The sequence below is a fragment of the Scomber japonicus genome, chromosome 4 (assembly GCF_027409825.1).
Source record: "Scomber japonicus isolate fScoJap1 chromosome 4, fScoJap1.pri, whole genome shotgun sequence".
Lineage (NCBI taxonomy): Eukaryota > Metazoa > Chordata > Actinopteri > Scombriformes > Scombridae > Scomber > Scomber japonicus.
In genome coordinates this window covers 27,970,009-27,991,817 of record NC_070581.1, presented here as the reverse complement: position 1 = coordinate 27,991,817, position 21,809 = coordinate 27,970,009, and the positions used below count along the sequence as shown (strand labels likewise).

General features: G+C 39.3%; 1 protein-coding gene across 2 annotated transcripts in view; it reads right to left on the bottom strand.

Annotated features, from left to right (window-relative positions):
* The window catches only part of LOC128357179 (acid-sensing ion channel 1-like), a 45,241-nt gene that overhangs the window by 3,198 nt on the left and 20,234 nt on the right, over positions 1-21,809 (bottom strand). For both annotated transcript variants that reach the window (XM_053317436.1, XM_053317437.1), the window contains exons 3-4: positions 444-594; positions 128-255 (exon numbers count right to left, since the gene is read on the bottom strand). In XM_053317436.1, coding sequence (XP_053173411.1) covers positions 128-255; positions 444-594 — 279 coding nt within the window. The remainder of the gene's footprint in view (positions 1-127; positions 256-443; positions 595-21,809) is intronic.

The window sequence follows — 21,809 nt, the reverse complement described above, 5'->3', positions numbered from 1 at the left end:
CTGATCTCAGAAATTTCTGTAGTGCATACGATGTTATTACCAAAAGAAATAGTGAATGTATACCAAGAAACAGGTTATAATAAACCAGAATTATCTTTGACAAATAAAGAAATGCAAAAGTCTGTACCCTCTGTTCCTGGCAGGAAACAAAAGTCTGGAATCCAGGAGCTACTCCGAACCCGAGCTGATCAATGAAAGAGGGTTCCTCCTGACTATGGATCTGAACTTTGACCCCAGCTTCAAATGATGTCTCATCTTCAAAATGAAAAGAATAGTGTGGCATCAGTGCAACACACTGTAAAAGGCAATTTCACTAATGACTCCAGACACTCTGAGGTATTAACACCCACACACCTGCTCGCACACTGTTAGAGAGAGTGACAGATAACCAGCTCTGCTTCGGAGCACCAGCCTTTGAATGGAGTAAATTATGTTCTCCTCACCTGTTTCTCCCCAGACAGGCAGGTATTCATCCTGCTGAATGTCCAGCATGAGCTCCAGTCCATTACCCATGCCTCCCTTGGTGGTGATGAGGGGAGGACGTCCATCACCCCCTGCGTTAAAGGTATAACACTTCCCGTAGCGAGTGAAGACCTATGAGACACATAAAAGAGATTCTTTGATCACACACTGCACTCTAGCTCTGCAAAAATCTGGCTTTTGTAGGTTAGGAGATTTCTCATTCTGGGAGAGTTTTTAATGATGCTTTTCCACTGGGGGTCAGTGTTTGTCTCAGTTTATAATGTGCAAGTTTCTGTGTGTGTGTTTGTGTGTGTGTGTGTGTGCGGTAGAGTCTGCATATGACAGAGAGAGTATGAGAAAAATAGAGTATGTGTGACAGAAAGAGAAAGAGGACAACGAGAATAGAAGAGAAAATAAAGAAAAGAGGAAATCTCTTGGGTGTGGGAGTCCAATCATCAACACAGTGAGGTGATGGAGACTGGCAGACTGGTGATTTAACATTCCCTCACATGCTCTTTATGGCACTTATAATGGACCAGATGTTACCATGGAGACCAAGCATCCCAGCCAGGAAGATTGCTGCCTTAATTTTTTAAGGAAAACCAGGATGCAGATGTTAGATTTAAGCCGCATGATATATCAACCAAATGCCCATGTGGCATGTTTAGACAGCCATGAGTGCATGATAGTGAATAGACAGAAAAGTATCAATACTGGGCTTACGTCAGTGAAGAGTTCATCTTGAATTAGTGCATTTAGTATTGTATGAATCACATCATCCATGCAGTGAGAGTGAGTGAGAGAGCGGGAGAGCAAGGGAGCAACAGAGAGCAGGGATGCAAAGTGAAAGAGACAGGGAGAGGGGGGTGGGGTTGGGGTGTTAGCTGCTACCGCTTGGAGCAGGCTATTGTTCAGCGTTATGGCCCAGAATGACATATCTATGATTAGAAAGAACAAACCAACCAAGGAATTGTTGATAAAGAGTTTGGATCCTGCCAAGGGCAATTTAAACATTTCGGCCATCTATCAACGAGTGACTGTTGGTCTCAGGAGCAGACATCAATCTGAGAAGGAAAAAACTTTCAGTGCTATCAAGGCAAGCAAACGGAAAGGTACGGCAAGCCAGAAATAATATGTGTGCACACATTTAGACTCACGCTGACACACCTGAAGGGGATGTTTCACTGAGAGGAAATGTTTGTTTCAAGTGAAAAATCTGACTGAGTCTAACCTCTTTGTCTTCCTATTCTTATCTGGTTTTACCAACCTGCAGCAGGTTGCACATTCATTCACACGTATTGAACCGTCTTACAGTGTTACAGACTTGGAGAGCTGTGAGAACTAACCCAGTTGTCATTGCTCTTTCTCCACAAATGAAAGCATAAATGTGTCAGATCACACAGTGGCTGCACTTACTGTACTTCATAAAAAATTAAACCATTACATAAACGTTAAATCCATGTGTAGGACGGCCATATGATGTTCACTGGCATCTTGATTGATATACAGACGTGAAGTGATGTCAGGTAACACTTGCCCTCTTAACATTTGTTGAATAGTTGATGTTGTGACAGAGGTGGTGGGAGTAAAAAACATCAAACATGTATAATGCACAACGTCCTCACAGCGTGCATACTATGGGTGCTTGTTCTGCTTGTTATGACGAATGAATAAATCATTGTGCACATATGAAAGAGGCTTTCTGCAGTAGAAAACATATGGAACATGATGAGCAATAAGTTTTACATCAGAACTGAATACATGTGTACTTTCCAGATATTGTAACTTGTGAAAATTGAAGTTTAGTTTACTCATTAATTGTGACATTATGTGCACCACTCACTCTTTTCCCCACTATTAACACTTCAAAAAAGCAAATCAGTCCTTTTTCCAGTGTTTTTAATGTACTAGATTTTACTAGACTGCAGTTTACATTGGCTACAGTCTTTAGAGCTGTGTGATCAATAAAGCTGTCACTCACACACAATTTCCCAAGTATTGAAAAGCACTCAACAGAGCTCTACTATAATTAATCATTATGCACATAATTATACATATCTGTTTTCAGAGACACATCAGACTTCAAAAGAATCTCTAAATCCATGCACTTTCCCATCTATTTAGCAAGGCCTTAATACAGTCTTGCAATCTGTGAGCTGTTAAAAGATGTCTCAGCAGAGTAAATTCAATCCATTAGTGCTCTGTTTTTTTATGGGAAGGTTGTTCCTTTAAAGCCATCTCGCTGGAGTGCCATCACTTTCACTGTTATTATGCTGTACACTTAAACAGCTATCACTGGGAAAATGCTATTTAAATGCAACAGAGAGCAGGCAGTGGCCCACAGTGACCTGCACTAAAACATACACATTTGTTGTGTCCTTGTGTCATTTATTATTCTAATCCAATGAGAATTTCAGTTGGCCTGGAAAAACTGGAAGATTTCATACTTTACTGGGTGTCTTCATACATAAATAAACTTTATGGAAATAAATAAAGGGATTAGTTATTAGCCATGCTAGTGGCTCTGTGAGGAGGCATTTCACAGCTGTGCTTTGCCCTAAATGCAAAACATGCTGACATTAACAAAAGTAACATGCTGTAAAATGTTTAACATGTTCACCATCTTATTTGTTGTTTATGATGTCGGGGTCTATGGAAAGAGAGGGTTGTATTGACAACTGAAACCCCCTGAAAATCTCAAAATTTCATGGGGGTCTAAAAATGTGCCTTATTATTTGAATAAATATTTAGATCAGATAAATATGTATCTAAACATGTATATATATATTTTTATGTTACAAAATTGAAATCTTATTATTATTTTTTAAATAATGCAATAGAACTATATTGCAATCAAAGCGTTTATGGCATTTGCTCTGCGCTGCTTCTCATTGTCTCAGTGTTTTGAAACAAGATTTTTCCAGGTGATAACTGCAGTCTGAGAGTTGAAGAGCTACAGGATGAAATGCAAAGAGGATTTCTGTTGTTTTTGAGGCCTCCAGCAGTTTTTCCTCCTGCGGAAAGTCATAGATGGAGAGATTTCCGCCAGTAGGTCAGTGCTGCTGTTAGCTGCGGTTAGCTCCTGAAGCCAAAAAACTTCTGCCTCATTTAAATGTCCACTTTAAAATGTTGTGATGAATGTGAACTAATTCCTCTGTAAATGAAAGTCCTTTATTTATCTCAAGGGATTTTAAAAATGCCTTAAACAGTCCTCAGGTCACAGAACAAACAAATAAATAGACCAATAAAGCAATGCCTGTTCTTAGCTACTTGGATGTATGCTGATGTATGCCTATTCTGTTTTGGAAGTGCTGCCGACAGCAGCAGGACTCACAGGATATTTGGCACACTGGCTGATAAGTTGTAAACACAAAGTACAGCTGAGGGTATGGGAATGCATTTAATTTGGTCAGTAAATTTTTATCTGATTATATAATGACTTCATCCTAAGGATCGAGTCAAAATTCATGTCAGTCCATCCCATAGTAGTTGAGACACGTCAAAATCACAAATGCTGTTGGTGGAACTACAGATCATATAATAATGATAATAATTTAAAAAAACAAACAAAATATTATGCATATTTCATATTGCAGGTCAAAGCGCTTTACATGCCAAATGAAATCAAAACAGCATCTTCTGGGAACCATGAATGTTTGTACAAAATGTTGTGCCAGTCCATTGAGTAGATGTTTAAATATTTCACTGGTAAATTAAAAATGTTGACCTGCAGGTGGTGCTAGAGGAAAAGTCAGGATATCATCAAAGTCACAAGGACTGATCCTCTGGGTATCAGGGATGTCTCTAGACAATTTCAATAAATCCAATTGTTGTTAAGACAAAGTGTCTGACTGAGAAACTGACACTGCCAACCCTGAAGCCACATCGCTAACACGGCTGAATAATCATTCACAAAGTCTGTTTTGTGCTTTTAAACCAAAGAAAATCTGTAAAAAACATTTCAACAAAGCCATCCTTGGCTGCAGGCTTCCTGTGAAGATGATAGATGAAAGCTTACATTTTTGGGTTGGTGATGGGTGATCTTGGAGTCTGATCACTATGTTTTGGCAGCACAGAGGTGCTTGCCTCTATTTGGTTCTGAATGAATCACTGACTCACTACGCTAATAACTAGTCTTGGGTGGAAGAGTGAGCCACTCACATGAAAAAATAAACTATAGGCAAGATTGAAAGCCAGAGGCACAGTGTGTTTGTGTACGTGTGTAATAATGAAATAATGATGCCCTGAGTCACTGGTTGTCAAAATAGAGAAGTCAAGATGAGAGACAAACAAGAGTAGGTAAGGAGAACCGCAGGGCTCCTTGGGAGCATGGATAGCTTCATACAGAAACTCCTTTTCTTAATTAGGAAGAGACCAAAGACTGATGATGAAAAAAAACACTTTGATAAAGGCTGAATATAAGCTATCTTTGGACCTGTGTAGTTTCAATGGTCAGAAAAGTGAACACCTAAAAGTGACTAGTTTATATTTGTCCTCACTATAATTTGACTGCATTTTTAGGCCTTGCTAGCGGCGTTGCTCCAGGGAAGGGATGTTAGTCAGATTTAATGTTAAGGATATTGCTTTGTCATAAATTAAGCAATGTTGCTGATTGTCCTCATATGCTATAATATGGTCAAAACAAGTTTCATATATTTTTGTGTATCAGTTTTACATTGTACCACTTTAGAAAATGTAGTTTAAAATGTGGGACAAAATGTTTTAATAATATAATGTGGGACAATCATATTTGTGGTGGAATACACATCTAGGCACACTGAATATGTAATACCAATAGTTATTCAAGGACCTTAGACTTGTTTAACCTATATTTAAGCATTATATTTTAAAATTCCTAATATTAATGTATCATATAAAGCACAATTATATTACTGTAGCTTCATATTTAAATATATTGCTGAATCGCTTAATGAAGAAAATGTCCCGTTGTCCCCAATCCAGCAGACATTCATGGTCCCCAGAGAATGAATCACAAGGATTTTGTTCCACTGACTTTACCTCTATCTCTCTCTCTTTCTCTACATCTGCCAGATGGATTGACATTCATGGTTTCCCAAGAATTAATACTGTTTTGACTTATTTATGACCTACAATTTGTGAGAACATGTTCAGTGAAGAAAAAGAAGCAGGGAGAAGAAAAATGCTCACACACATTTAGCTCAAAGCTCCACTATGCCCTGGGCCACTGACACCGGGGAGCACCAGGTCAGTATTAGCGGGTCGAGGGAAAAATAGTTTGCTCTGTCACACTACTGTAAGGTCAAAAGTTTAACATAACCTCCCCCATTCTAGTAAACTCTTAAAAGTCAGGTGTTTAGAAAAGAAGAGAGAAGAAAAAAAAGAGAGAGAGAGAAAGCAACTGCAGAGGTGCAAGTGACTTTATGGCCAGATATTGAGGTGGCAGATGCAGCTGAAACAAGTACAGCTCCACCAGCATGTGAAGTAAAAGTATTAATCCGAGAGGAAGGTGAGACATCCATTTAGCTTAAAGATCTGGTGACATAGCCACTAATAGCTACCGCCTCGCTTTAACTTTAATGTAATGTAATGTTATTAGCCATTAGCTGTGTGTGAGAGAGGCGAGACAGACAGAGAGAGGAGGAGACACAGCAGCCACCCCGGAGTCAGAGCAGCAGGTGGATAATGCCAGCTCAAGTGAAATAGCTTTAAAGACTAATTTTAGTGATTCTGACTTATGGCTGGATATGACAGATTCTGAACCTGTGGGGCTGCCCTTTTAGTTAGCCTATATTTCGATTAAACATGTGGGTGAGGAATGCTATTTTTGCACAAAAGAAACATCTGTTATGTGTGCGTTAAGGCCACTCAACAACCTGTGCAAAGTCGGGACTGGGGGTGGGGGCAGGTTGACTTTGGAGGTCACATTATCCCAAACACAAGCAAGACACACAGCAAACCCACCATCATGGCTTTTTACTCTTGTGGAAATGCTAATATTAGCATGCTAACCTGTCCATGCTCACAATGACAATGCTATCTATCATGCTGATGTTTAGCAGTTAAAATGTTTAACATGCTCACCAATTTAGTTTAAGAATGTAAGCATGTTACCATTTGCTGATTAGTTTCGTAACCATTTCATCATAAATCAAATCATTGGGCAAATTAAAAATTTGACCTGCTGGCAGTGCTAGATGACCAAAATCATTAGGATTTGTCCTCTGTGCACCATGAATATCTACACAAAAGTCATGTCAATCCAATCGTCGTTGTCAAGCTATTTCAGTCTGGGTCACAAAGGTTTAAGTGGTTGGGGACTTCATTTTTTGGCAAACAAGTAGCTTAAATAATGAATCATTGGGACTGTTTTCAGGAAGAAGCTACAGAAAGCCTTTATCATGCTTTATCCACACAGGTAATACTTGTTAGAAGGATCAATTCATTGCTGGATTTGGTCTATTTGTGGGATTTGATGATAATTAGAAAAAATAGACTCTAATTAGACTTATGCTGTAAACATTTAACCAGTATTCTGCATAACCTTAAAGAGGCTGAACATATGCATTTTTTCCGGAGGTCAAAGTCAGAATAATGAGCGAGAATTGATCATGCAAATCAAGAGCATGATGTCCACTGCATTGACTGTTGGATGACACTTTAGGGCGTTGTAGACCGTAGGGCAGAGTTGAGTAACGATCATCTAATCGGTTTGGACGGGAAGTACTCTTGAAGTTATTGACAACAGAGGAGAAAACAGCGGGCAAACTTTTCCAGCACTTGAAGAAAATGAGAAATCAGTTTAAATGTCAAAATGTTATTTTATAGGAAAACATCATCCGTCTCTCCCCTGCCATACCTGCTGCAATCATAAAACCTCTTCCACTGTTGTGAGGGGATTTTTTTTTATTGTACCATATCATATTTGGGATTTTAACGGCCACCTCCCACACAATAAGAATATTTCTTTCCCTCCTACATTTCCTTCCTCCCTGATCTGCATCGCTCTCCCCTTGTTCCCTTGTGTCTGCTGAACTATGATGTTCTTTCCCCTTTGGACTGCTCTCCATCTCCTGCCGCACTTCCCCACCTGCTTCATTTGATGAATATTTCACAGGCCAGTAGAGACAGTCCTCCTCTCTCATCCTATTCCCAGACACCGGCCGGGCTCTCAGTACCTATCACCTTCAGAGACGATAGCATCATAGCGCCGGGTAAAAGGCACCTCAGGAGACCGGTGGAAAGTGGGGAGCATATCATATGAAGAAAAATGGAAGTGTGTAGTCACTTAAGTTATATATGCCTGAGAGCGCTGCCTCTATCTAAAAATCAGGAATGTGCTGACCTTAGCACTATCGCAGCATGGTGCAGTGAATCTGAGATAAGGGTTAAATCAGCCAGGTGTTTCAGTCGAAGGCCCAGCAGGTGAAAAGAGGTGGGAAGAGGTTTATTAACTGTGTGGATGCATTATGATAATACTGTGGAGGTCTAACTCAACTCTAATGCATTTGAACTATTCAGAAACAAAGGGGACTTTGAAGGTTTTACAAACTTTAAGTCCATCAAACTTTTAAGAATAAATTTCCCTTCATAATAGATTTATAAGTTGTAATGAATTCCTTTATTAATGGTTAATAAATTATTTACTAATGCTTTTCAGATCCGTAATCCGCTGTTAAAAACGATTTATCAGATTGAAAAGCATCCCTGTAGCTAGTGTTTATCCCTAATATTTGATAACAATGCCATTATAAATGTTGGTAATCTATTAATAATGTATGCTGACCCTTAAGGACAAAGCATACACTGAAGTAAAAAAAAGTAATCCAAAAATGCAACAAATACAACACGTTTGAAATCTAAAGGGTTACTGTCTCGCCTGAAATAAATGTTAAAATGTAATAAAGTGCCATGATAACAGTCGCTTGTTTCTTTGCCTCTGACTGCTGAGCCACACAGCCTGATGAGTATGTGATAGTATCTTTATACTCGGAGCCCATCATTCCCACTAGTGTCAAGGAGCACTTCTGGTGTAGAGATTAACTTTGCAGTGTTTCCCTTTTTATATGTGTTTTGGTATTTGTAGCATTTCTCAGTTTTGAGGGCATTTCCCTTAATGTTCAACTCTGCAGTCACAAATGACTACTACTACTAATACTATAAGTCATTATTTAAGGGTCATGTAAGTGTTTTCAATTTGGTAATAAATGAATGTTTTTTAGAAATAATAGGTCAAATGATCTCTGGGTCTGGAAACCCACGATATTAATGTATTTTTAACTTATCTATATGATATATATATATATATTAATGAACATATATTTATTAAAAGATTCTCGATTATTGGTTTCTATCATCAATAAACCAACAAATAAACCAGGAGACTTTGGTTACATCTATCACATATAAATTAACACATACACACAAGCATTGCATGTAAACAAGTCAAATATATTAAACAAGAAACTATTTATAATTATTATTTTAAAAATATATAGTCAGAACTAATTATACAAGAAATAGATTAATACATTTTAGACACATGGGCTCTTAAATCAAATCAAAGCTAACAGGCCTCCACATGTGTGCGGATGTGGTTTACACTTTGGTGTGAGCGTCACCACACTGATGAAAACTTTTCCACACAGGAAATAAAAATGTTTGCAGGTCTTGTAAATTTTTAAGGAGAAGTCTTTCAGTGTACATTGTAAAAGTTCAAGGGTACCATAGAGAAGGACATCTTTATATATCTTATAGTGCTCAGGTGTTTTCCACAACACTGTGACTCATCTGTCCTATAAAGACACACATGCTACAAAGATAGAAAAGTGGTTTTAAAGTTCGCTCAGTAGAGAAGAAGGATGCTGTTTGATATCTGCAATAAATGTACACTGCAAGTTTAGATCTTCTGATATGGTTCAGAAATTGGTAAAATATGTACTAAACATTAACAAAGGCATTCATTTTAACTTTAAGCCCCTTTTAGGGCTGACATAAGTCATACGTTGTTTAATCAATATTTCATTACTATGTGGATAATTGATTAATTGTTATTTTCTTGCCAAAAAATATCTGGTTCTGGCTTCTCAACTGAGAATATTTGCTAGTTTTTCTTCTGGCAAATTGAATATTGTTGAATTTTGATTTGCTGTCAAACAAAACAGAACATTTGAGGATGTGAAGCATTAAAAAGAAACCTGAGTCTCGAGTAAAACAGGGATTAAGCAGTGGCATCAGAGCCTGTGGGCCCCTATCAGTCTCAGAGGACACCTAATTGTAGGTTCAGTGCAATCTCAGGTTTCTATGGTGGCTGGACCTGCAGTGGCACCACACACTGAGAGGAAATAACACCCTGAGGGAAGACTCCCTGTGATTCCTCCCGTCTATGTCTGCTATTCACCCAAATAAAGAAAAGGGGAAATTTTTGTTGAAAGGGTACTTTTAATAACTACTGAAAAATGATACTTTCAAATTCCTCTAGTGCGGACGTGTCTTGGTGAATAATGGAAATGGTCTTGTGAATCTGAAAGGGAGACATAAATGTCTGTGAATTGCCGGTTCACATTCATTCAGAACTGTTCCATTTTCTATAGGAGCTATTGCAGTATTATCAGACCACTTTTTACTCTCCCCCAGGTGAGAACAGAATATAGTAAATAGCAGCTTGGAGGTCTAACACATTCATTGTGAGCCAGTTATATGAAACAGTTTACTGAACATTTTTATGATATAATTAGATGAAGTTAAATAGGTATATGGCAGCTTAAAAGTACTGTACTTGCACTGCTTGGAAACTATGACAATCCCATCATCTCTGGTGCAACATCACGATATGCAACAGATTCATAAGGGATGTTAAAACCTCCTCTGCCTGCATTATTCCCTGCATGTCTCAATCATCGCTGTCGCCTACAAATCTCCTGCTGGCCTGCTTGTGCCAGAGCCCACGCTCACTCTCTGCTGTGAGAGAAATGCCAGGTAGGCAGAGAGGCCATCATAGTAGCAGCTCGCTGTGCTATAATTCCAGTGTGCACCACCCGCTTGTCACACAAAGCTGAGTAAACATCTTGGGAGAAACAGCCCCAGGCCCGGTCAGCGGGGCAAGACACAGGCAGCGGTCTTATGACAGCAGAGGGCATTTTAAGAGGCAGACAGCGAGGCTAACTAGAATGAAATTGTGTCAAGTGTGAAGTGTGTTTTAGAATATCTACTCCAGCTCATTCACAATTTTACTATATAAGAGGAATAAAAAGTAAAGGTAGAAAGATAGATAATGATGCATATTTTTGTATTATTATAATTATTATTATTATTACTGATGCATTAATGTGTGAGCAGTATTTCAATGATGTTGCAGATCAAAGTGGGGCTTATTTTTGACTACTTTACCATCATATTTTCTGAGAATATATGTTTTTTCATTCCAACTTTCTGGTTGCCAGATTGTGAAAAGTCCATATTGCTTGTGTTTATCCTTTCAGAGATACATTTTTCTTATTGTCGACAAATCTGATGTGCAGAGCCAAGTCAACAATGATCTCATCCTACTTAACCAAAGTCTGATATATCTCCTCTGTGCTGTAGACCTCCATTGTTGCCCAAAAAACATTTAAAAAACACATGGCTCTGGTTGAAATGGCTTGAAAGACTAATAACAGTGATGAGATTGTAACTCTCAGGACAGTATAGCAGATGCCACTGCACATGAAAAGGAAGTTGGTTTTATTCACAGAGATTAGCCAGCTGGTTGTGCTACATATCAAAACTAAACTTTGTACAATGAAGCACTATTTAATCATCACTTTCCACATTGGCTTCTGCCTCAAGCCGTGGTAGCTGCTTATAACTAACATATAAAGCATTAATAAATCATTTATCAACTGTTAATAAATTGATTAGTTACATCTTTAAACCCTTTACACCCATTATTATCTACATCTTGCTATATCGCAGCCTAAGCATTAACCCTAACCCTATACATCACAGCCCAAATGTGTCTATATGAGTTGTTTGTGAGTGGAGCCTTATAATGATGGGTCATTTTGGGGGAGTTTAAATTAGCCTCCAGAGTGAGATGATTGCCTGTTCGTCTGGCTTTAGAGACCGAGACAAAAGGTTAGCTACGAATTACTCTTGATTAGCTGTAATAGGCAGTGGATATACTTTCCCTTAAAAATGGCTAGCTGTTTATTAGGAGGTGTATGTGTGTAGTCTATATGTCTTTCTGCCTGTCCGTCCGTCTGTACATGTGTGTTCATTTGACTGTTTAAAGTTGTGTGGATGTGTCTTTAGTGCATGTCTAATAATATGCAATGTATAATAATGAGCCGTAATCACTTTCCAACAGGGTGCAGGGAAATTCATTTACGAGAGCCAAAAGGCTGTCACCGACCATTTCATCTGGCACCTGACTTGAACTCAGTAATGGGTCCAGAAGGCTCTCGAAATTGCATGTTTCACTTTGTGTGAACTTCCCGGCTTTCCTCATAATTTACACTGACTTAAATCGATACAGTCCTACCCCGCTTAATGAAATTGTGTATCATGCTTTAAGTTAGTTCTACAGTAATTACATTTTCTATGTCATCTCTAGTACACAAAATAAATTAGATCAAATCTAATTTACAAGAGTCCACAAACACTTTTGGCACCGTGATGCTGTTCTCTGTGCCCCTAATGTGTGCTGTGAAACAAAATGAACATCTCACATTATGTGCTGTGCTGTGAATGCTGTGTAACAGTCGGACAGCTTCCCAGGAAAAAAGCCACATGAATAAGTCAAACACAGCATGCTCTGTGGTGGGAGGAAAATTGTAAGTAAGTACATGGACATATGGTAATATTTTAGGGGGTAACAGCATACATACATGCACAGATGCACAATGGGGATAAGCTGACAGATGATGCGTGACATACATGCATCTTCTTTCCCCCTGAACTCCCCTTGTAAAACAAACACACACACACACACACACACACACACACACACACACACACATAGTCTAGTTGCACAATAGAGTACTCATAGATTTATTTTAGGAATAGCTCCATGATTCAACATCTGAGTGGCTGTAATAAAGCAGTTGAGCTCCTCTGGGGGATGAGTTGAGACCAGCTCGTACAGTAGATTAGCCGCAGGCTGGAGGTTGGACAGCAGGGAGAGTTATTGCAGTCTGCCCCAATCTTTTGTTTACTGGCCAATTTGATCACCAGGGGACTGCATCCCAGCATTGGAGAAAGGAAGAAGCCATCACCCTCATTAATAAGAAAACATCAAAAGACAGAGGTGCTGCTGGGGCACATTCTCCTGCTGGAGTAGAGCACCTTTTTTCCGCTTCTCTGCAGCTAACAAATCCCTCTTCAACTGTCTTTCATTTTGCTATTCCCAAAATACCCTCCAGCGAAGGTGGGACGAGCTGCAATTAATGAATGCATTCATTACAGGGACTCCTGTCACTTTTTTGGTGCAGTTTAGAGGGCGGGAAAAAAACTGTCAGGAGGGGAAAAAGGCCCTGCAGCTCTTCCCCTGGAGTGAACCTCCTCCGTGTGACAAATTTCACACTCTACTGAGAGAAATCCGCTGAGGCTTTAGATTTCCCAGCCTGTCACATGCTGTTTCTGAATACCGAAAGATTAATTCATTTCCCAGATAGTGCATGTAAGCTACTCTGACTCCCGAATACGCAGTGTTCAAGCCGTCACTACCTGCACAATCTCAAAGCAACAACAAGGGAAGATTCAAGCTGGGAGGCAAGATAACAGACAGGCACACACACACAGACACACATACACACACACACACACACGCACACACACTGACACACACACACAAAGGTCATCATGACACCATTTTTCAGTTTGTTGAACAAAAATCCAGTTTGTTGAATGAACGACCCACCAGATCCTGGTCAAACTCATTTAACAACCTTATGAAGAATAAATTAAATGCACCATTTTAACCACAGCAGACATTAAGCAGCATAAAACTATATGCCCTCTCTCGTCCATCATCAGAACAGCAGAGCCATGGGGAGTTTTATTAAAGGCAACATCATGCTTTTCACAGAAACTGAGCTCAGACAGCAATCAAACTCTATAAGGAGAGAAAGTTTAAAATTGTTTGGATCATCATCATTGCCACCATTAGTCTACACGACATCCATAATTCTAATTTGGTGGAAGTGAAAGAAATATGTTTTAACTTAAGGACTTTCGAGAGGACTCAGCCATCGTTCATCCACTCTTTACTGTGTTGTGCAGTCTTTCAAAGAATCAATCCTTTTTATTTGTCTCATGCTGTGTTTGTTTCTTTGGCTGGTTGGATTGATGTGAGTGTGTGTATGTCAGGGGGGGCAGGAGGTTTTGAATGTTTACTGTGAGAGCTCTAAACGCGCTCGGAGAAAGGAACACATTTAGAGAGGCAGACTTGGCCACCCCGCTGTGTCCTGTCAAAGAGAAAAGGACAGCAGGCAATGACACGAGCACTGCCGCAAACATGTAACACTACACACACACACAAACGCACATGCACACACACTACACACACACACACACGCTTTTTTTAGAAGCAGTTTCATACTCTATAGTTGCATATAGGGAGCCATGCATTCAGGCTAACAATCACATCTGCGCTGTCAAATCAGTCACAAAGACTGTCAGGATTGTGTGGGACGGCTGGTGGCTTACAGCAGGAAATGGCCTCGATGTGTAACTCACACTAACAAGACAGAGAGTTAAAAAAAACAAAAAAAAACAAAAGAAAAACACTACTGGTGTAGAAAATGTGGATGGGAGTGTGAAAGACTGAGTGCAAAAAGAAATGGCTGAACTATCTGGGCCCATTTGCAATTCATTCTACAAAATAATTGGAAGCTGTGGATGTGAGGCTGTGGAAAATAAAATATTTCACACTTTTAGTACATGATAGAGGGGAGCATAAACAGAGGCACCCAAATCTGTGATGAATGGATGTGAAATTGATTTGCATCTGTGAACGATGGGTTTTTATGAATGATTTCTCCTCTAGAATGACTAATAAGGATTCAATTATGTTCTTATCAGTTAGGAGTAGCCATAGCTAAAAAAAAAAAAGGAGAAAAAAAAGTGGTGTACTGTATCTTTTCATTTTTACACTGGGGATAGTTGATTTCTAAATCCCACCGAGCTTACGGGCAAGTGTGAACTGTCGGTGAAAGTTGAGGGTCAGGTCTGTGAAGCCTCTTAATGGGCTAGGGTTACCATGGTGACCTGAAAAAAGGGATACTGTGAGGCTAACAGCTCGTTTAGACACAGAGACTCGCTGTAATCCTAACAAGGATCCTACTCCTACTGTGTTTAATTTTTTTTTTTTGGGTTCATTTTCTAAAAGTAGAGATATTTTCAAGGCAGCGCACATGAACAAGAAATAAAATACAAAATAAAACACTGCACTCAGTTTGCTTGTCTGGAGGAGCAGTCCACAGCTAATGAGAGGCATCATTCAAGGTGATGGCATCTTTTTATCGAAATATACAACAGCTTTAAACGAGCTGTTATCAAATGATGACTTGATGAGTGCCTCGATGCCGCTGCACTAAATCAGAGTGAAAGCCAAAAGACAAGAGACACCCAGCTCTCTTTCTGGAGAGGCATCTGCTTGTTGACATTTTCTAACTGCATGTACGACTCCAATCAAATGGAGACACATTTGAGAGACAGGATAAGTTTGAATTTAACATCTACTATAAATACTAGGATTTTATAGGGAGACTGTTAATGTTGGTGCTACAACAACCTAAACTCTTCTCCTGCATGAGTCCTCATAAGAGTTAGGGAGCAAGAAGCAGATTTTATCCCTCAATGATTTTATGTGCATTTTATAGTGTGGTATTTGCTTCATGAATATTACTCCCCTTAGCATTGCTGTGACTGGCTCTATGAGTCGTATACCCTAAAACGCTGTTCATTTTCACCACACTGACATAATTTGAGCATTCAAGAGCACCAGTGCCCCGTGTTCATGTCTAAATCCTTTGTTAAAGCTTGTCTGCATGCTTGTTTACAGGACTGGAAGGAAACCAAAAACTTTCCTCAACAAAAAAAAGAAAAAAAAGATGAAAAGCCCAGCTCTTTTATGATTTCTTGTACAACTGCAAGGTGTTTCTTTGAAACTATGTGTTTTGTAATATATTAATGTTCTGTGAAGCACATTGGAGACTTGCAGAATGCCCAGAGGGTATCCCAGTGCATGCTGGGATATAGGTACCGTCCCTTCTGTGACCCTGAATAAGAAACACATGGATGGATGGATGGGATACAGTACTGTATGTTCAGGTGTCATAAAGTTCAGTCTAATCTTTGTCTTTATTTTAATTTAAGGAGAAGTTTCGTACATATTTCCAGGTCTATTATCTTCTTCTGGGGCTTCTGGAGTATCTTTGCATGATTTACAGTTTGAAAAACTCCTTATTTATCTTATATTGTCTCATTACACAGCCCCTCAGTTCAGCCTCTGTCTGAAACAGGCCGTTTTAGCTCCTGTTTCTTTCAGTAACTTAAGAGGCTACATAAACAAATAATAGCAGTAGGATTTTTTTTTCTTTTCCCGGTTCCTTTCTCAAAATGTCAACCTCTCAAATACATTTGTGCATGATTGAGTCCAAATCCGATGCATAATATGCAAGTGGACAACAGGAACAACCGTAGCAACAAAGGCTACAAAACATACAGCATGTGCAATATGACATATGACATCATCACAAGGAGGAAACAGCGGTCAGAGCAGGCTTGTAGGAAGCATTTTTACAGAAGTTCACCTCAAGTTTGAGGCTAAAAATAACACAAAATTACCAAAAAGGGTCACATGTCTAATTTAAAGGACTTGCACAGTTTTGACTGATTACACCTCTGCTCTGGTTGAAGGTGAGTGGAGCTATGCTGAGAATAACTTGAAGTCACCAAGCTCCATGTGTTAATGGGGATGGGTAACACATCTCTGTCAGGCTTGTATCAACAGCCATGCACCAACAGTGTGGGAAACACTACAGACACCCAAATGGAAATGTTACTGAATCTTTGCAAACATTTATAAGCTGTGAAAAGATTCAATTAAAGCTCACAACAGCATATCCACTGCCTGCTGTGGTTTGATTATCAGCTGATGGAGATTCAACATCATGCCTGCCGCCTCATGTTTTGCCTGCACCCTTTTTAAGAGGCTTACTTGTCCTTGCCGCTATGAAACTAGCTGCTCACACTGACACGGCCAAATGGAGTGCAGCCAAGGATGAAGACGTCCCACCCTAACAGCTAACTGGAGAAAGTGCAGGAAATGACAATCCAACACAGTGTGTACATACCCACACAGTCCTGAAGGTGCAGTCAGACCGGATTTTGCTGGTCTAAATTAGTCACGTGGTACTGAAAAGTGGGCACGTACTAGCATGGGCATGGGCTATGATGAGTATAACAGAACACTTTGTTGTCATTAACCTCCGTGATTTAATTATATTTCTAAAAAAAGCACAGAAGCAATAGAGTAAGAGGTCATTCACATCCCCGGTGGCCATTGAGAACCTCTGTGCACTGATAAGAATGATCAAGGTGTAATTTGTACAGCAAGAAAGCTAACAGGAGACTCAAGGAGATGTTAATCAAAGACAGTCTGTTCACACTCACACAGACCTGAGAACTGGTCTAGATAATTAAAATCACCTGTGTGGGTTTACCTTGGCTCTGTTGTGTTAGCCATAGCGCTGTGCATCCATCGTGAACCCCCACAGGTGATTTTTTTTTATTATTTCAGCTGATGAGACATTTTCTCAGACTGATTAACATTTGTCTCACTCTCCTCTTTGATCCTCTTAGCTTTGGATAAAAAATATTAAGTCAGACTAGATTTCACTCTGTTAATTTCCATGAGGATCAGTTCGAGAAATATTTGCTTACAGCTGCCGCTTTTACTTGACTCAAAGCTCAATGTGATTGAACACTGACCTGCAAAATTACAGTGCTCTCCAGTGTCCCATCAGTTTTTGAGAGTGAGGTTGGGTCTGACTCCTCATTCAGGAAATATTCTTTATTTATATTCTTGTTTTGAAAGCGCATGGTAAATAATACAAACAGCAGAGAAGGGGGGATGCTGCTTCAAGGACAGTGATAATAACGGTGACATGTTTGATAAGAAGCTGTAATTTAAAACTTTGAGGGTTGCTATTGTTAGCCTGCTAGCACCTGCTGTTTATTTACCACCCAACCCTTTGCTATTTCCTGCTTTGTTTCCACAAAACACAATTTATATTTCGCTGGTCTGACTACACATTTAGACCCCCTGTTATCATTCTCATCTCCATCTACCTTACATCTCAGCAAAGGACTGTACATTTTTTTTTATTTTACACTAACAAACCTTTTTTCACAGCAGCCCTAATAACAGTAACACAGCTTGTTAATGAGTGAGTGAGCCAGCATGCACAATACAAGGACCCTTGAAACTGAAACAGCTAAATCATATTCAGCCGTTGTTCATTTTATCATTTACATTTAAAATCTTATCAAATTATGAATTTTAGGGTACAGGTTTAATTACATTTATGTTATCTCAACTGGATTTTACAGCAGGGACAATCTAACCCTCTCTTTCTTTGTCACTGCTCTTTCTGTCTCTATACAGTATGTCTGGGTCATCCTCTATTTATACATCCTCCCTCTTTTTTCCATATCTGAACCCACTTCCACAAAGAGGAACTCATTTGTCTTTCTAAAAATGCTATTAGAATACATAATGAATTCCACTCAAAATTATCTCCACTCGCTGATATCAGTGTATAATTAAAACAAAACTGTCCTTAATAAGGTGTCAGAGGTGATAACACAGGGCACTGATAACTCTTTAAAGACATACACATACACAAGCATGCGCCCAATCACTCCCTTGTTACCAAGCAACAATGAGTGGATTATAATGAGTGGGACCATCAGGCCAAAACTAATTTCCAAGTATAAAGACTAATGCTATGATTGCTCGGTGGCATTCCATAAGTAGGTTATTGTTTTTAGTTATTTACTATTTTAATTAACCCCCCCCCCCACACACACATAATTTCTCTTTAGCATACTTTGCATTATGCTATAGCCAATTTCAAATGATGAAATTTTGGATCAACAATTACATTCATCAGCTATTTCTTATGCTTCATTTAAAGCAGTTATAATCAATGTTTTTATATTAATGTTTAATTAAATAGGGGCGGCTGTGGCTCAGGAGGTAGGTCACAGGGTGGCAGTTCGATCACCACCTCTTCCTGTATGTAAAAGTGTCCTTCAGCAAGATACTGAACTTGCTCCCAATGGTCAGGTCAGCACTTTGTGTGTGTTTAAATTGGTGAATAAACAGCCATAAATACTCCAAGGCACCATGGACAAACACACTATATAAATGCAGTCATTAATCATTCATCATATTCATCATTAGTTGGAAAATGGACCACACACTGGTATTGACAAATCCACAGATAATTGTCTCCAGACTATTATCTAGCTCCCCATTAGCTCTACGGAGCATTTTGACCTTATTTAACCCATTGTTTTGGTTTAAAGGTGCACAACCTTATAGTTTTGGTTCAGTCTAGATGCTTTCGTAGCAATGATGTGAGAGCAGGTACCAGTTTTCAGTGAAAAAGCTCTAAAAACCCACTCTACCTGTCGATGCAGTAGACAGAATAAGCAACTACCTGGTGAACATAGTGGAGCATTTAACAGCTTAAAAGTCTGATATTTCCCTCAGGGGTTGATAGTATAAGATCCACTTAGACACATATTGGTATTTGGTCAATTATTTCTCTTATAATCACATCCTATATATGTTCTAACTTTATTTAAGTTTATGAAAACACATAGATTGTGCAGTTTAAGCATATGAAATAAGTTCATGCATATATTTCTTTTTCTACTGTTTTTGAGTGCTGGAGTGCAGGAAAATACACTTTTGTTGTTTGCAGTAGTGAATAGTGCCGTGAGGTAGCTTTAATGAACGTGCACAAAATGCAAATAACTTCTTACTGAAAAAAGCTTTTGTGAACTTGTGTATTACAGTTTGAAATAAAACTTCAAGTTGTTAAAGTAGCAGGCTTAATGTAACTTCAAATGAATTTTCACTCATTTCACACAAGTCAAATTAAGATATTTTGTAGACTAAGTGGCTTAGGACCTTGGAACATGGTAATTACCCACTGTAGATGAAAACTGTAGACCAAAATCAGCTAAAAGAAGACTAAATATTGCACTTACACTTTCCTGGTTGACTGACTTTACATTAATAATAACAGTGTTTTATGGCCCTGATCAGCCTTTTGCAGGTTGCAAAACAAGGTTCTCCGCACTTTCCTTTTTTGTTGAAGCCTACAATCACTGTTATATTGCAGTGAAGGAAACTCTAGGCCTGCTCCTTTCTGTTCAGATCATGGTAACTATGGTTGGTAACGTCATATAGCTCTGGGTATCCAGCAACAACCACTACTAATTTATCCCAGACCAGCCTGTTTATGTCTACTACAGAAAGCCTGTCTCTCAATTCAACTGATTAGACAATGGGAAAATACACAAATGACATTGGCTGCTTTTCTGCTCTGAGCTGCTAAAATGCGCTCTGTCTGATCAGAGCTATCTCATCTACTTAAAAAGTGACAATATGTTTCCACTGCCCCCAAGTGACCAAAATAATCAGTTTTAAAGTTCATCATCATAACCTGATGTGCCAGATGGTTTGTTACACATAACCATCTAAGAAGTTGCCCTTGGAAACAGTTTGGAAAAGGTCAGGCACTTTCACAAAATACTTGGCAGATGACATGAACCATCTGTCTATCGCCATCTATCACCCTCTTACCTTGTGAGGCAGCTGGATTCACAAGATCATGCCAGAATCCTCATAGGACGCTGATTCAGACACAAGCTTAAAATCAGCCTGACAAGATGGATTCTTGTGTGATCTTGTGCTTTTGCGAATCCAGCTGCCTTGCTAGGTAACTAATATCAGGTCAGCTGGAGATGTGTGTGAACTATCCTGCAACACTTTGCAGAAGTCCTCTTTTCTGTGCTGTGAAGTAAAAGATTGGTTGCAAAGTTTTAAAGGCAGGGGCTCTGACTCAGAGCAAACAACAAGTACCATCAACCTTGTTTTTTTCGACTGTTTGGACTGAAATCATACCGCCAGTCCCCCCTTAATTGAGCACAGAAGTGTTATTGAGGTGGAGAGGCGGGAAAGTAGCCTGACCAGACAGCAGCATCTGCAGGCGGTGGACACTGACGACTGGAGGAGCATAATAAGTTTCTGCAGATACCTTAAACAGGTGTGTCCCTGTCAACCAGAGGACAAAGAGAAAGCACTCCTGACAGCCAGGTCTTAACTTCAACTACAGCTCCGCTCCACTTATCAGAGCAGCAGAGAAACAATGACCAGCAGAGAGTAAATAACCAATGCAAAGCCAATTTACTTTTTCAGATATACCTGTCATTCCCAAACGTGGCCACAAACCGCAAATGACTGATGTCTCCTATTCTGGGTGGTTGTCTGAACATCACTCACTAAGTGGTAATGCCTGTTTTATCTAATGTCAATGCATAGCGGTGTGAGTGATGGGTTTAATTTCATTTCATTATATAAAGAGAACAGTTGCAGAATGTTAACTGTGAATGTGTGGGAGGTAAGCAGAGACAAATGTTCATTCATCCTCTCATGTGTTTGATATCCAGCGGAGGGTGGGGGGTGAGTAATTCTCCTCTGTACTCATTTTGTGTTTATCTCACCTTGGTAAAAGAAGTGATCAATTTACACCTCTGATGAGCCCACTCATCAGGTCTGAATCAGACAGTCACTAAATATTTGTCCTCTGTGCCACTCAACAGCCATTTCAGCTCTTCACATCTGACTCTACAGTGCATGAAGTCACAGAGTAATGAGGAATATTAGCTTGTTAAAATGTAGGTGCACAGACAGAGGTTAAGCAGACCAAATTGTGGTGCAACCTTTCTTTTATACATTCTTGTATGATGTTATACATTCATGCGATGAGCAAAGAGAGAAATGGACTGAAGTACAAACCACACAGTCACTGGTCAAAATAATCTTTTAAGGGACTTTTTAAGCTGCTCATCGCCATATAACTTATTCCTTTCCTTTATTTAAACCCGAGTTAATTGATTTACAAACTATAAACACAACGTTGCCATGATATCACCTCAAATTATATTGACCCCAGAGCGTTATTAGCTTTCATTTGGAGTCTTAATTGTGTATCTGCCAACAAATTATAAGTCTTTAAGGTGCAGTCTGTAAGATTTAGTGGCATCTAACGGGACAGACTTGGCAGAAATGGAATTTAATACTCATA